This window comes from Mirounga leonina, unplaced genomic scaffold, assembly GCF_011800145.1.
Source record: "Mirounga leonina isolate KUSES-001 unplaced genomic scaffold, KU_Mleo_1.0 Mir_176, whole genome shotgun sequence".
Classification (NCBI taxonomy): domain Eukaryota; kingdom Metazoa; phylum Chordata; class Mammalia; order Carnivora; family Phocidae; genus Mirounga; species Mirounga leonina.
In genome coordinates, this window is record NW_023270454.1 from 50,223,594 (window position 1) to 50,239,729 (window position 16,136).

General features: G+C 32.5%; 1 protein-coding gene across 1 annotated transcript in view; it reads right to left on the minus strand.

Annotated features, from left to right (window-relative positions):
• Positions 1-235: 235 nt before the first annotated feature.
• Positions 236-16,136, minus strand: part of PCDH10 (protocadherin 10) — a 40,898-nt gene continuing 24,997 nt past the window's right edge. The window contains exon 5 of the mRNA XM_035023219.1: positions 236-854. Within this exon, the coding sequence (XP_034879110.1) occupies positions 835-854 (20 nt within the window). The 3' untranslated portion in view covers positions 236-834. The remainder of the gene's footprint in view (positions 855-16,136) is intronic.

The window sequence follows — 16,136 nt, forward strand, 5'->3', positions numbered from 1 at the left end:
GTTCTTGACAAAATTTTGTAGCTTAGAGCTTCGTTTTCTTTTCAACAAGGAAAAACAGGGTTGAATAAGATATGAAAATTGGGAGGAAGTTATTAATGATTTTTTTTTTCTTAGTAAGTTTATCTTTGGGACCCTGAATTACCTTTTACTTTACTGTATAATGTGGACTGTATGAATCCATTTAAAAACCAACTGAGTTGTACCACATTTTAGGAAAATTATATAATATAATATATATATTTTATATTTATTTAGAAGCTTTGAAATAGTACAGTAAACACTTTGCAACACGGTGTATAAACTACAGAATGTCTTTGATATTTTGTGGGTCTTCAGAATACAACATTTTTTAGAACCCACAGGTGAAAAGAACATAATCACAATCTCTCTTGTAAAGTTGGAATAGTTTGGGGAACACTTGATCACACAAAAATAATATAAAACAGTCAAGTTTAAAACAGTGATATTGCATTTATAATGCACAAATTTCCTTTATCTTTATGACTGGCTTCTCGTGGTGAATATAAACATCTAAAGGGCTCAGTGACATTTGGAGAGAGAAAGATATATAGTGCTGTAAACAGGCACACACTGATCGGAGAGGCAAAATCAGTTGCCTCTAAAGTTTCTACAGTTCTGCACATTTCAACTCATTTCTCAGGCCTGCTGAGAGCAATTAGGTCCTATAATTGGCCACGACGACTCCGCCGGCAATCTAAAACTCAGTTACACACAACTAACTGGATGGCCAAGATAATGAAGTTGAAAAGTTGATGCTTTTGTTGGTCGACTTTGTGCAAATCATGCTGCTTCAGGTAAATCCTGTAGAATTGACTAGCATATCCTTTTCCGTGCTGTGAAAAAGAAAGAAAAATACTCTAAGAAAAGGAGCCTGGGTTTTGGAGTTTAGAATTGCATGTCATTTTAAAAAGAAACAAATACAGTTGGAAATAAGTTGTGTCCCTATACCAGACCCATGTAGTGTCAAAATATTTCAGTGATGACCTTGGTTTCTGATAGTTATAGAGAAAAGTTGCTCTGGTGCTTGGCTTCCTAAAAATTACAATTTTGATATTTTGAAAAATCAGTTTCACGTGGGAGATGTATACATATGTACCAACCACGAGTAATGTGGAGACTAACCTTTTAAAGGGACATAGAAAACAATCCCTACTTCACTACTTATGCAGGATCAGAGTATAGGAAAAAATGTGTGGTCCTTAAACATTCTAGAACAATCCTTTATAATATCTATGAGCAACTGGTTATACGTCTAGTTTAATAAATTCTAAATTATATATATATATATATATATAAAATCAATATATAATACAGAAAACTGTACCAGAAAATATTTATGTAATTAAAAAGTTAAAGGGTGCTTCACATTTTCTAGGTTTACTTTATCTCATCTTTGAAATTACGCAAAAACCAAATCTTTTTATGTCTACAAAATAAAAAAAAAATCTAAATGTATCCCCTAAAAGGAATCAGTTTTCTTATAAGGAAGGTAAAGGTGAAAAGAGAAAAAGATATTGAATTTGGCCCAGTGTTATACAATGTATTGAATTATGAAGTAGAATTTCTAAATTCAATCATTTAGGTTTTATGATTTTAAGTATTTTATTTATTTATAATGATAATGGTTATTTCTTCCCACCTATCGATAATCTTTATATTTGGCAATGAGCACAATCAGAACAGAAACTGTACCCCTAGGTCAGTATCTGACACATAATAGATATATGATAAAAAGGTACTGAAAATTGTGCACAATTGTGATAAAAGGCAATTTGGTTGTGTAAAATCAACTATAACAAAATTAGAGAGAGAGAGAGAGAGAGAGAGAATTAAAAATTAAGAACTACTCTAAATAGCATAACTGAATTGTTTCAATCTGTGAATAGTTGGATTTTTTTTGTTTGTTTTCGGGCTTTCTTTACACAAATAGAACATACTGGTCAGTTCAATTCCTCGTCTATGGTATTTTTCCATTAATTTCAAGTAGATTATCTGGTTATATATTTTTCTTAATTTATTTCCCTGATTCTCTCATTTATTTCTACTCACAAGCTCAGTTTGTGACCAACCAACCTAAGATTTCTTCCTTAGGCCACGGTTTAACAGACACATCAATTAAGATTGTAAAAGTCAGGCACCGCCATTGACAGAAATAAAGTTGAAAAGGAATATATACATGTACTGTGTAGTAACTAGTATTGAAAACAATCAAAACATATTTTGTTTTGTAATAATATATAACAACATGAATTATAAAATGAGTTAACTCTAACGCAGGACTACATGGTAGTTATTATAACTTACCTGGTCATAATGCTACAGAGAATATTCTATAAAAGCAAATAGAAATTTGGTCTTTTTAAATAATCAAATCCTATTTTCCTATATTGTTGAATTCAAATTCCCTGTTTCATGAGAAACTTCAGTATATCTGATTTAAATATATTTGGTTTATACCAATCGGAATTTAAAATTCTTCAGTAAATTCAAATAATTAAGCACCGTAGTAATTCAGGTTCATAAAATGAATTGGACAAATAATTACAGTGACCAAATAATTTATTGTTCAACCTGAAAAATTGTATGAGTAAGAGGGAACACTATCAGTAATTACATAAGACGTAATCTTGTGCTTTCTTGGACAGGAAATATGAACACCCCATAAACAATACCACTTTTCTCAAATTAAGTTAGAGATATTACTTACAGGATGAAGTTTCTTTCTTAAAATACTCATTTAGAGGAAACTAATTTATAGGAAACATCTCGAACACTTATAGTTCGAGGACAAAAGAAACTCAAGAGTGACCTATCCTCAACCTATAATTTATTATGTGCAAAAATTAATATGCTGAAAAGCTACATCTTAGTATAATGCAGAAATAAGTCAACCTGATACATATTTAAATCAGTAAAATATTGCTAATTAGGTTAAAAGATTACTTATGGGAAAAGCTATTAGCATGGATAGGATATGTTCCTTTGATTCAGTCAAAATACAAAAAGAAATTGTATTATTAAAATAGTTCAGAGTTTTAAGAACACAGAAGTTTAGCACACCTTATACTTGATATCTTAAAATCTAAACACAAGCTTAAATGCATATTTTAATTACCGCCTAGAGTTACGGGTGTGCTGCTTTTATTTAAAGTGCACCTCTTCCAGCAGTTGTATGAATAAAATAATCGCCTTTTATTAAATTATCTTTGCAAATCTGAATGGGACAGGTGTTAAGGGCTCAGGTTGAAGGTCAGAACAAAGTAGGACGAGGAGGAAAGATTTCCTCCATTTCCAAAGCAAATTCACAAATGTGAAGTACGACCAGATAAACTAGAGGAAATGAAATATTACTACTAAGTCAGAGTCACAAACATTTTGTTTCAAGGCTTTTTAGAGATAGTTTGAATACTGAATACTCATTATCTTTGGGGGCTGTTTGGGTTAATGTTGGACAAGTAGCACACAAATATATATATATATATAGATAGATATATATGAAAAAGCAATGTTACTACATTTTAGAGTCAGTGCCAAGGTGCACAGTGTTAACTGTTAAGTCTATGCATTTGCTGAAGCATTTCAGGCTCGAGAGAATGGGTCAAATACATTGAATCTCTATGCTTTACGATGTATTCTACATATGTTTCAGAATTATGAAAGCATACTTGAAAATTTTCTGCTTTTTCTTTTCAATTCACAAATGCATTTTTCCCCCTAGCTATTCATCAGCATAGGTAGGGAATTGGTCACTTGATAGAGATGAAAGATTTTCTTTTCAGTCAAATCTAAATAATAGGAAAAGGACTGTTAGTATTTCTTTTTACTTCTACTTATTCATTCACTGCCTTTATTCTTCATAGTGAATCACAGAAATCTCACATTTAAGACTTTCATCTCATTGTCTGAACTATGGATGAAAAAATCACTCTTAAGGGAAAAGAGATATTCAAATATTTACTTTTTATAGTTTAACACATATATGTGTGTATATATTTAACACATATGTATGCATACATTTAACATATTTTTTGATGGAAGTTCCAGGATGCGTATTTTTCCTCATATTGTGGAATCATGTAATTGCCTTTGATAATTTGTAAAGTATGATATTAAACTTTGGGACATTTACAAATTCTGTTTGATGACTATAAGCATGTATGTTGCAAAAATAATTGTATAAATATCAGTACTGATATCCTATTTATACCATGTATAATAGTATAATTAGCTTGGTGAAAAATAATTTGGTATAATATATTAAAATGACATTGTAATAATTTGACTATTCACATTTCTATACTTGCATTACAGGAAGCAAAATACCCTTCATACTTTATGACAGTATGAACCACAGGAGCTAAAGAAATATATAAACATATGAAGTGACCTAACCTTATTTCTGTGACTGAAAGAAAGTACAGCCTTCAAATATCCCAGATGACTGAGACTCCATAGCAGTGAAACACTTCCAGAGGCTGAGATCAGTAACCTACTCCAGAGCACACTCAAATGTTTAAGGAGCCTCCCAATCAGGACACTTCTTTATATGTAAAGTGAATTTAGCAGACAAGAGTTAAAGCCCATTACCCTTTACAGAAGTCAGAAACACCTGCCCTCTGTTCCCTGAGTAAAAACGTATCAGAAACTGAAAGATCGTTTAAAAGCAAGCCTCCATTAGAGATCTGTCCAGTTGAATAATCAATTCTTTTAACTTTCCTCTATCTTATTCTTCAGCCATTTTTGAGGATTCTCTTTCAAAATCTTGCTATTTTTTTTTCTGTTTAACTGTAAAGTCCAGCAATGAGTATAGTAGTGGTAACTATTAAATATGGGTTGCTGCTTGATTTGTCTTTTATCTTCCCCCCCCTTGAACAGTATTAGATTTGTTTTTATATTTTAAAATATAATTGTACATGGTTCATATTGTAAATGTTTTCCTTTTCACAAAAAAATGACAGGTTTTAAATTTTAAGTTATATATAATGAAAAAACCGATTGAGCACTGTAATTTATTATGAATTATAAAAAGACTGAAAGCCTATTAATATATATTGTCTTTTGTCCAATAATACTAGCTTAGTACAGCATGAACTTGAATTCTTACATTTATTTCATAATATGCACAGCATCCTCATGCTAAATTTTGTTTTTTCCTCTCATCAAACAAAATGTTTTTTATCCTATCTTGACAGAGTTAAGGGATTATAGAATATATCTAGAAAACAAGAGTTCATCTGGAGAAAGTGGCTCTCATATATAAACTTGATTAGTCTTTTAGAAAGAAAACTTTGTGAAATAAATGACTCAAACAATCCTTTAGAACATTCATGCCAGAAATATATAATAAAGCCAAGGGTTCAGTTTATATGTGTATGTAATGATTACAATGTAATTTGCAATTAATAAATATTTGTAAAAAAAGATAAATTCATGTGCTCGCTTCGGCAGCACATATACTAAAAAAAGATAAATTCATGGGTATTTGAAGAGGTAAGAAATTGGTGAGCGTAGTTTTGTGGTAGAGAAATTGACATCAATGAATGAGTAAAATGGATCTTTTCTAAGAGAGGAATATGTTGAACATATTCTTTTCATAGACATTCAAGCTCTTGCAATTCCAGCACCCTTAACTACTATTAAGAAGAAAACCACTGCCTGTCATTTCCATCGTTTAAATTGACATCACTTAGACCAAATTCCTAAACTGGAGCCTCATACCTAATCTAAATGCAGTTTCAACCTCCCCCAGAGATGTAGTGTTAACCTGTCAGTCAGAAGAAACTTTTCGATTAGCGATTAGCACCAGTGAGTCAGACACAAGTGCCCTCTCCCTTCCCCAAAGGATGAGGTAATCTGCATGTTAAGACCCCTTTCTTATCCTCCTAAGGGAAAGCAGCCTTGCCTGGAACAATCCTTTCCTTTTGCTAATAACTCTTGCCCCACCTTCCGTCTATAAAAACCTTCCATTTTATAAACTTCCTCAGAGGGCCCCTGTATTTGCTAGATGGGATGCCGCCCAACTGGTGAATCATGTAATAAAGCCAATTAGATCTTTAAAATGTACTCGGTTGCAAATGGCAAGATTTCGTTTTTTTTTGATGGCTGCATAATATAATGTATGGTGATTAACATAACATAATAAAATAAAATTTTTAAAAAATGTACTCTGTTGAATTTTTGTTACTTAACAATAGTGACCGTCTCCCCTAAGAATCCAGTGTAACCAATACCACTCTATTTTAGTTGTGATAAAGACCGTATACTAATTTGAGGCTATGGATTAAAAATAAATTAGGACTCATTTTCTCACTAAGAATGGTATGTGCAAAGAAGGAATTTATTTTGTAAGCTGGAATATGCCCCCCAAGATCAAGTAGAGTTGACGCACTGTGCAAAGCCCTGAATTTACTATCATCGAAAATTTCAGAACTTATTGCTCAAAGTTTGTTTTCAAGCTAAACTTCATTCTTAATTAAAAGACTTAACAACCTTCAAAAGAGGAGCTTCTATTTGTCCAGAAGCACATTCCACAACCGTGACACTGTTCCATGGCTCTCACATAGCTTTGTATGAGCAAACGAATCCCCTGAAACATCCCGGGCTCCTTCTAGATAGAGGATCCATACGTTTCTAGAGATTTCTATATACTTGCATGTGTTTGTGTGTATGTGGGATGTGCAATTTAAAATCACCTTCACACAAAGGTGATGGTACATTTACAACTGGTTCACTGGGAAGTTTCTAGTCTGTGGGCTACTGCAACCATGTCAATTACCACTAATATCACTTAGATATTACTTAGACCAAATTGACATCACTTAGACCAAATTGACAGGGTAGATGTACAATAATAGTAACTCAATTTTGTTTGGTGTAAAAATCTTTACCTCTAATTAAGTAGATTGATTAAGAGTGCTTTCAACTCTACAGCAAAAACCATTGACAGTGTATCAGCTACTTTAATTAGACAATGCACTTTGATTATTATCATTATCTAAATTGATTTAAGCAAGATAGCTAAAAACACAGTAATCATGCATAATTTTTCCATCTAAACACAAGAATTGTCAATATTCTAAATATCTGTTTTTAAATGCTAAAAACATTACACTTTTAAGTTAAAGTATTTGGGAAAAAGTAAAAACCTACTATGACAAGGTATTGCATAAAATTTTATAGATTGAAGGGATCTATTCCAAACTCATCTAGAAATGCGGAAAATTATGCCTCAGAAGCTTTACGAATTTTCCCTGAAGGGGGAAAATAATAGGACATGACCCAACTCAGCACACTCTGGCCACTCTTATCAGGCTCTCTTTGATGAACGAAACCACCTTGCCTCACTGGTGTCTTAAAATCAAGTTTGGAGACGGAATTAGTTTTTAAATGCTTCCACCCGACATCGGTATATAGTTAGGCAACGGAACTCTAACATACGTGGTCCTCTATGTTTATGATACCATTGAAAATTTTCCTGGAATCCTTTACATTAATCCACTAAAATATGAACACTGATTTGTTCCAGAACTATTTGAAAATCACATTTTTTACACTGGCAATAAAGAAATACCATTGAAATTTCTTTTGAAGACAATCCACTCAATTATCTGACTTTAATAATGACAAAGAAACTTTCATTCAAATTAGACAAATACTATCATTTTGTGTATCTAAAATTCTAACATGATATCCATATGTTCCTTTAAAGAATAAATGGTTCTCCTTTTTTCTTTGAGAATTATGAATGATAACATTTACTGACATTTAGACACTTGTATTTCAACTAGTTTCCTTCAAAACAACATTATAAGGAGATCAAATTAGTTATTTCCCTGTAAGGTTGAAATTAGCATTAATTTTCAAAGCAGAAGACATGAAAAAATGCCTGAACGGGATTGGTCATTCCTACAGGTATAGGGGTCTTATGCGTATAGATCTATCTGCAACACACATCATTGTACCGTGATATTAGATCAACTATTAGTGATGTGCTCAACTTTGTCTTTTATATGAAAACCAAGCATAATATCCAGCAAAGATAGGAAAAACTTAAAAAATAAATACATAAGAACTTCATTTAAAAAATACATAGCCATGTATCTATTTATTAACCACTAATAACCTACTAAACAGGGATACAGTTTCAAAATAACTTAAACAAAGCCTTAGATAATTAAGCCATGAAAATAAGTGGAAAATCTTCTGGGTTGGTAAATAAAATACTTATAACACAATTTATACAAGTTTATTTTCAAGAAAGACACACACAATACACATGACTTAGAAACTGTGTGTAAAAATATGGCTGTTTATTTAATATTCTTAACGATCTGATTTCCCCTAATATAATTCAGTTGCTTCTATGTCAAAACAAATAGCATATTAAAAACAGGAATTGCAGCCTCAGAGAGGGGTTGGAAGGCTGACACACTGAAAAGGGAAACCTGACCACTCACACTAAAACAGGTTAGGAACCCCAAGACTATGTATATAGACTTCCAAAACCCCTTGAGCGAGATTGGCAGAGGAAATACACAGTGCCCAGTTACATTTGAATTTCAAATCAGTAATGAATAATTGGCTAGGATACATATGCCCCACGCAGTATTTAGGTGTCATGACTTTTATTTGCTAAAATTGGCAACCCTATCTTAAGGCATCTGCTTCATGACACTGGTTACCACTGAGACAAATATTAACCGTATTCCCTAGAAAAATGTTGCATTCTATTTTCTAATTATTTTATAACACTGTAATTCATATATTTTCTATGTATTTCCATCTAAAATCATTTAAAATTAAGATATTGATTTTTTAATTTAAATTAAAATTTAAAATTCAAAAGAAGAAAATATATAAATATATAAATAAAATTCAAAAGATAGAGAAATGAAGCTCAATTATCTACAATATAATTTCATATTTAATGAATTAAATATCATACATGGATGCAATCTTAATTGTCATTTATTTCTTTGTATCAGGATTAAATTTTAACCTTGTTTTGAATGAAATTTTTGTTTTTGTGAAATAGATATAGCATATTAGATAAAATGTTCTTTCTTCTTTTGCATAGTAAACATAATTTTAAATCATTCACTCTAAATTCTAAGCCTATGTATACATTTTCATTTTAGTTATCCCCTAGAAACTCATTAAACCACCTCCCCCTTGCCCTTTCAATTTAACCTATCATCAGATAATTAAAGATTTGAAAACTGATATGCAGGGCACCTGGGTGGCTCAGTCAGTTAAGCATCTGCCTTGGGCTCAGGTCAGGATCTCATCCTATGCATTGGGCTCCCCGTTCAGCCGGCAGCCTGCTTCTCCCTCTCCCTCTCTTCCTCGCTTCCCCGCCCCCCGCTCCTGCTCTCTTGCTCTTTCTCTCAAATAAATAAATACAGTCTTTGAAAACTGATAGGCAGTGAGCTGAACTCATCTTAAAAAAATCACAAAAATGCTAAATTGTTGAAATAAGATTATATCATGCTTGTTAAAGTTTAGTTACGTACTAATTAAATGACAAGATTTGGATCCTTAAATAGTTATATTACATCTCATGACTTTACACTTTGTGTTTACATAGGGTTCATCTTAATTACTGTAAATATTTAACCATGTAATAAATAAAAGTCATGCTATACACTTACAATTTATGAAAAATATCACAATAAATCTAGGAAAAAAATCAAATTTTAAATAGTCAACCTTTGCTGAGGCCAGTAACAGATTCTGGTTAAATAGTATTGACAATGTATGTATATATATAAGATACCTATAACATTATTAAAACATGATAAATGTACAAACCTACCTGCATATTTAATAAAGTTCTCACACACAAAAAATCAAAATTTGGTCTTATTAAAAAAAAAGTATTTGAGATATTCAGTTGCCAAAGGCCATAGAAAAATAACTAAGAAAACAATCTGAAAATAACTTAAGCAATAATGATGATGAGTAAAAATACCAAACACTTAAAAATTGTTACACTGGAACCCCCAAAACCTAAAGGAAAGTCAGATAAATTGCCTATAGCCATAGTTATCCTGTACTATGAATAATCTCCTGTCCCTGCCTATAAGCGTGTGTTACAATGGATCTCCATTTATGCTCATGTTTAATTACCTTATATTTACTTAATTTTTTACATATATGTTTGTAAATGACACGCAACAGACCATTAAAAAAAGATAGACCCTGATATTATGACCTGAGCCAAAATCAAGAGTTGGATGCTTAACCAACTGAGCCACCCAGGCACCCTGAGGCTTAAGTAGTTTTTAAAGAAAAAGTGATCAGTCAGAAAAAAAAAGAATAAAAGGACTAATATAGTTAAGGCTAGAATAAAAAGGACATGGAAATTATGGAATGTTGAAAGATGATGAAATCAGGGAAGAGTATGTTAGGAGCGGAAATGGTTAGGTTTGGAGGGTTTTTTATTTGTTTTGGCATTAAGAAATTATTATAATTATATTAATTTGTGTGAGTTGGGAAGATGCCTACCTAGATAACTAAAGAGAAAAGAAATAGCACTTGCTTTCTTATCTTTAAGATGTTTCATTTGTTGATTCATTGATGTAGTCTACAAGCATTTATGCCTGTTTACTTTGCTTGAGACTCTAAAATGAATACACATGGATTCTGCTTTAAAAGATTTAACAATCCAATGGTAAAAACAATTGTTTTACAAGATATTTTAAAAATAGCAATCATGTATAAAAATCTAGAAGTTACAAGAAGAATGTGTATCTGTCTTTGTCTGGAAAGGCTTCTTATTAAAGGTAAAATGAGTTGAATCTTGATTGATGAGTAAGAGATGGCCACACTGATGTGGTGAGGAGTGGTTTTGGAGATGAGAGAGACGCCAGAGGGAGAAGAGAATGTGTCAAAGCACAAGGACCTGGGGAAAATGGTGTATTGAGAAGCTGACAATCACTGAATGACATGAAGCAAAAAGTGTAGACAGGGTTTAAACAAAATAAACTTCTAAAGCTAGCGAACATTATTGTGGCCACAACAGGGAACCTCTCAAATTTTTTAAAGGAGACTATTGGAGTCAAATGCCTATAAATATAATTAATACTCTACTTGACAGTAGAAGCCAGATGGAAAAACAGAGGGGTCTTCATTAATTTTGGTGAGTTGGGCAGAAAGGACTGGAATTGGGGAATGCAAAAGAAAGTACACCTGTGTCTCTTCACAGAGCCCAGCAAAGACTCCAGGGTTTATACTTTACATATCTAGAAATAGTTTGCATTCCATCACCCTAAATCTCCCAAATGTAACAAAATATTTTGCAATCAAATGATTACCTGGGTGTTTTGGAGCTGATAGCTCAATACTAAGGATAACTGTGAAAGAAAAAGTGGTAAAAGGAGCTGTTCAAAGAAGAGATTCTGTCCCAAATCTCAAGCCTCGAGTAGTATCAGCAGCATTATGAACTAGGTACCTATAGAAAAGCATGGAACATTTTTTCCCACACGTTTTAACAAAGGAAAAAACAAGGCAGATAATGATCATAGACTAACATTACATTTACTTTATAACTGTGAAACTATTTTTTTTATTAAAATATAGCTTCTGGTTTATTCTTTCATAGAGAGACACAAGTAAATCTCATCCTGGGAACATCTGGTCGGCAATTCACAGAAATAGTGAAGACACAGGGACAATTTTAATTATGGCATTTAAAATAACATATTTTAAGTGATTAAAGGTCACATGCATTTGATCAGATCTTTCCTATCTAAAAATAACCCCAGCCTACAAGTACTTTCAGTTATCACCGTTCCTTGTATCTACTTTTCACTTCCAAAAATATTAAATGTTAATTTAATAAAGTACACATATTTCATCTTTCTCCATTTTACTGAAATGTACTTTCAAGGGTGTTCCTAGTTAGTTATTAGTTTTCCAATCAAAATGCATTCCCCTCTGGGGCGCCTGTGTGGCTCAGTCAGTTGAGCTACCCACTCTTGGTTTTGGCTCAGGTCATGATCTCAGGGTTGTGAGATGGAGCCCTGTGTAGGGCTCAGCGCTCAGCACGGAGTTTGATTGTCCCTCCCTCTCTGCTCCTCCCCTTGCTCACGCTCTCTCTCTCTCTCTCAAATAAATAAAATCTTAAAAACAAAAACAAAAACAAAAACACATATTCCCTTTCAACACAAGAACTGCAGTAGTACTATAGTGGTGGAGCAACCATTTCCCAATCATTTAGTCTGAAGATTTCAGAACCATCCTGGATGACTACTTTATCTTTTATTGCTACATCGAGAATTCTAATACTTTCCATTTGTTTTTTTTTCAAAATTTCTCTAATAGTAATCTTTTCATTGTCATTCTCCACCAGGCTCTTATTGCCACAAAGCCTGAAAACTGCAATAACATTCTGCTGATAAAAAAAAAAAAAACAAAAAAAACACAAAAAAAAAAACACCACACAACACATCCTTTCTGACTCCCCTCAGAATAGTGTCTAGTTTCTTAAGCCTGGGATTCAGATAGGGAATGGGTTACAAATAAATGCTCCCTCTAGAATCAGGTAATCTCAAATAAAAAGTCTAGCTCCCCCTCACTAGCCATCAGACCACAGACAAGTTACTGGACATCTTTTTTTCTTAATTTTATAATCTGTAATTCGGCCAGAATAATTATTTCATTTGGTTATTGTAGGGCTTATATGTATTAATATCTGAAAAGTTCTTAGAATCACTAGTGCTAGGCTGATAATAAATTCTTAACAATTGTTAGCTACTATTACTATTGGTATTATTGTTTAAAATGAGTCTTGATCTATCCAAAACATAACTTTCAAACTTTAACTTCCACTATTCCCCCTGGATTTATGTTATAGATTTGGCAACCTTTATTATTCACTTCGTATGCATTTGCTCCCTAGTTCCACACTCTTGTTCATTCAATTCTGTACTCCTAGAACGCCTTTTTTTTCTCTATCAGTTAAAATCATTCAGATAGTGCTCCAATATTGGCCCCAAAGTAGAGTTCTATAAATCCTTCCTTGGTTACACTCTAAGAGATCTTTTGCAAACATAGCCAAAGCCATTTATTATAAAAAGTAAATATCTTCTGTATCTGTTAATGAGATGAGAAGCTTAAAGTGGAATCATTGAAAAACAGTGCATTTTGAGAAGAGAGAAAATGCTTAATTGAAGTTGACATTGCGATTTCATTCACAGATATGTAAGTGAAAAAACAATTAAATCTGTTTTAAAATCTCATTTTTTTCCCCCTAGTTGGGCAACAGTACCCTTTAGCGCAGGAATTCTCACCATTTTATAAAAAAAAAATGAGAGATTTTTGTTTTCATATGAGACATGCACATAAAAAGAAGAATATATAATGCTGAGTTATAATCGGACACTAAAACGTAGTTGTTAGGGCTATTATTATTCGGGCAAAATAGTGATATACATGCAAAACGGACCTGGCACGCGGGAGATAAAAAACACACGGACTCATAAAATCATGAGCAGTACACAGAAAGCCCAATGAATAAATCATAAACAGAAAGTAAAGTTTGGATAGTTTTAGGCATTTCTCCAATAAACTTGTGACACCATTTGCTAGTTCTACGTGACTTTTAAAGACAAAGTTACAAAAACATAAATATACAATGCTGAGAGAATTAGATTTATCAGATAGTAGGATTTTAGTGAAGAAAAAGAGGCAACAAAATTTTTCAGCTTCTGCATGTTCAAATACTGATTTATGGCAGACAGATATCTTTCATATATCTTATAGAAAGACTCAATTTTCACATAGTAACAGACTTTTTTTATTACTCTATGTGATGATCTTTGGGTATCTGTGTCTCCCACACAAGGATGTCAGAACTGTTTGGAGTAACAATGTCCTGTCTAAGGCCAGAATTTACTCTAATGTGCTTGTACAATCGACGAAATGCAGCCTATGTCAAACTAGATATGGGCATCTATTTGTATCACTTAAAAATTCTTTGGCCTGAAGAAATTTAAATAAAATAAAGAAAATTCTTTATTTTCAAATATAATATGCTGCTTCTTTTACTGAAATAAGAATCTGTCAACTCAAAAGTTTATTCTTTGTCAGATTATTTTTACTGTTTGTTGTACATGATCAAGTATCTTTACCCATTGTAAATACACAAGTTAAGTAAAATAATGAGAACATGACATTTTAAAAATTATAATTGTGCTTTGTGACTAACATCACCATAAAATGAATACAACCCAGTCTTTGCTGGGAATCATACCTTTGGTTCTATTCAATTGGTTTCATTGGTTTCACAGATGAAAAAGGGATACTGTACTTTTAAAACATATGTATTATGTGAAAGAATATATACTGCAGATGTAAAATAGTGATATATCGTGAAAAGAACATTTGGAGTCTGATTTTTCTCTGGGAGTAAAAGAAAGCATAATTAGTTCTATTTAAGCCAGGATTTTAATTTTCTCTATACTCAGGCTGATGTCATTGTTCCAATTTTAACTGAATGTATGGTTGCCTTGAACACTTAATGAGTGCTTCCTTTGGGCCCAGGCACTCATTGCTTCAGATATGTTAAATAATTTAATCTCTACAATGAGCTTTTGAGGATCTACGTCACAGATGAGGTAAATGAGTTACAGGAAGGTTAAAGAAATTACAGAGGTCACAAGCTAGTAACTGGCTGGGTCAGTATCGGAACCCTGGCAGATCGGCCCTGTGAAAGGACATCACATCTCTGATATGAGGACAGATATAAAGTCCCACTCTTGTAATTATGTAGTGGGCTACAAGTCCAAAGGAAGTACACACATACCGTAAGAACAAAATCAGAAAGTGATATTTGCTGAAATTGAAAATTTCAAGTTATCATAAGGTCAAAATGGATAAAATTAGTGATGCTTAGAAAAACTTACCCTGAAAATAAGACTAGAGTATTTTTCAAGTATTTGCCAAGACCACAGTCCAACTAGGTTAAGTAGGTTGTGCTTCATGTACATCTTAAAAAGGGAGTTGAGAACTTTTCACTAGTGTGGTAATATGCCTACGGTCAGTTTACTTTTTTTTTTTTTTTTCAAAATTATCTCAAAAGAGGGCTGGTAGTTAGCATGACATATAGGGTGGGAAGATATCAATAATTAAAAATCCTTTTGCATATTTCTAGAATGGCACAGAGCAGGTGACACTGAGATGACCTGATTTGAGTATGTTGATCTATGCAGAAGATACTGTATCCTTCTACTGCATGAGGATGCATGAAGCTATGTATGCTCACTAATAATGAACCTGATCTGATGCCCTTTACGTTTTCAACCAAAGTTCTCATAATATTTCTATTTTCCCCCTGGATATCTCTCAAGAGTATTTCAATTCATTCCATTATTACATACGTATTTAAATTAAGATATGATCTTATTTTCACATCTATCTGTGATGAGTTCATGAGCCATAATCATTTTCCTATATAGTTGGCTTAGAGAACATTTATATAATCTAGCTTTAGGGTGAACAAAGCCGAAAGTCACCACGGCTGGACTATAGTAGGTGCTCAACAGTAAGTGGGTCACCCTGTTTTTGTCAGTAGCTTGGGAAGAGTTTTTCTTATAGTTCTAAACTGCCAGGGCACTATTTTCTAATAAATAATAGTATTACAAATAATAGGACCTATCGACAGCCTTCTGAAATTAGAAATTAATTGAAATATGAAAACCTTTAAAAGATTAATAAAGGGCATAGAATTAAAATTAAGCTCAAAGCAATATAATGTATCTTTTATAAACTACATTCAATGTTTTAAGGGGAAGATAATATTTCCCCATATTAGATATATTAGCACACCCTCTCTATAACCATTATGAAAACATAATTTCTATGAAGAATTCCTACAAAGCAGGCAATTTAAGTTCTCAAGGATTATGTCCCTAGATCCCAAGCTCAATATTAAATGCGAGAGATGAAAATTAAATTATTTAATGTCAAGTATTTCCCAAAAATAATTCTAAGTAAGCCTGCATTAAAAAAAAATACCTTTCTCAGTAATTTCAATGAGTTAATATTTTGTTCTTATAATTTGAGAAATAATTATCTTCACACCATCCCATATATAATTAAAAAATATTGATTTC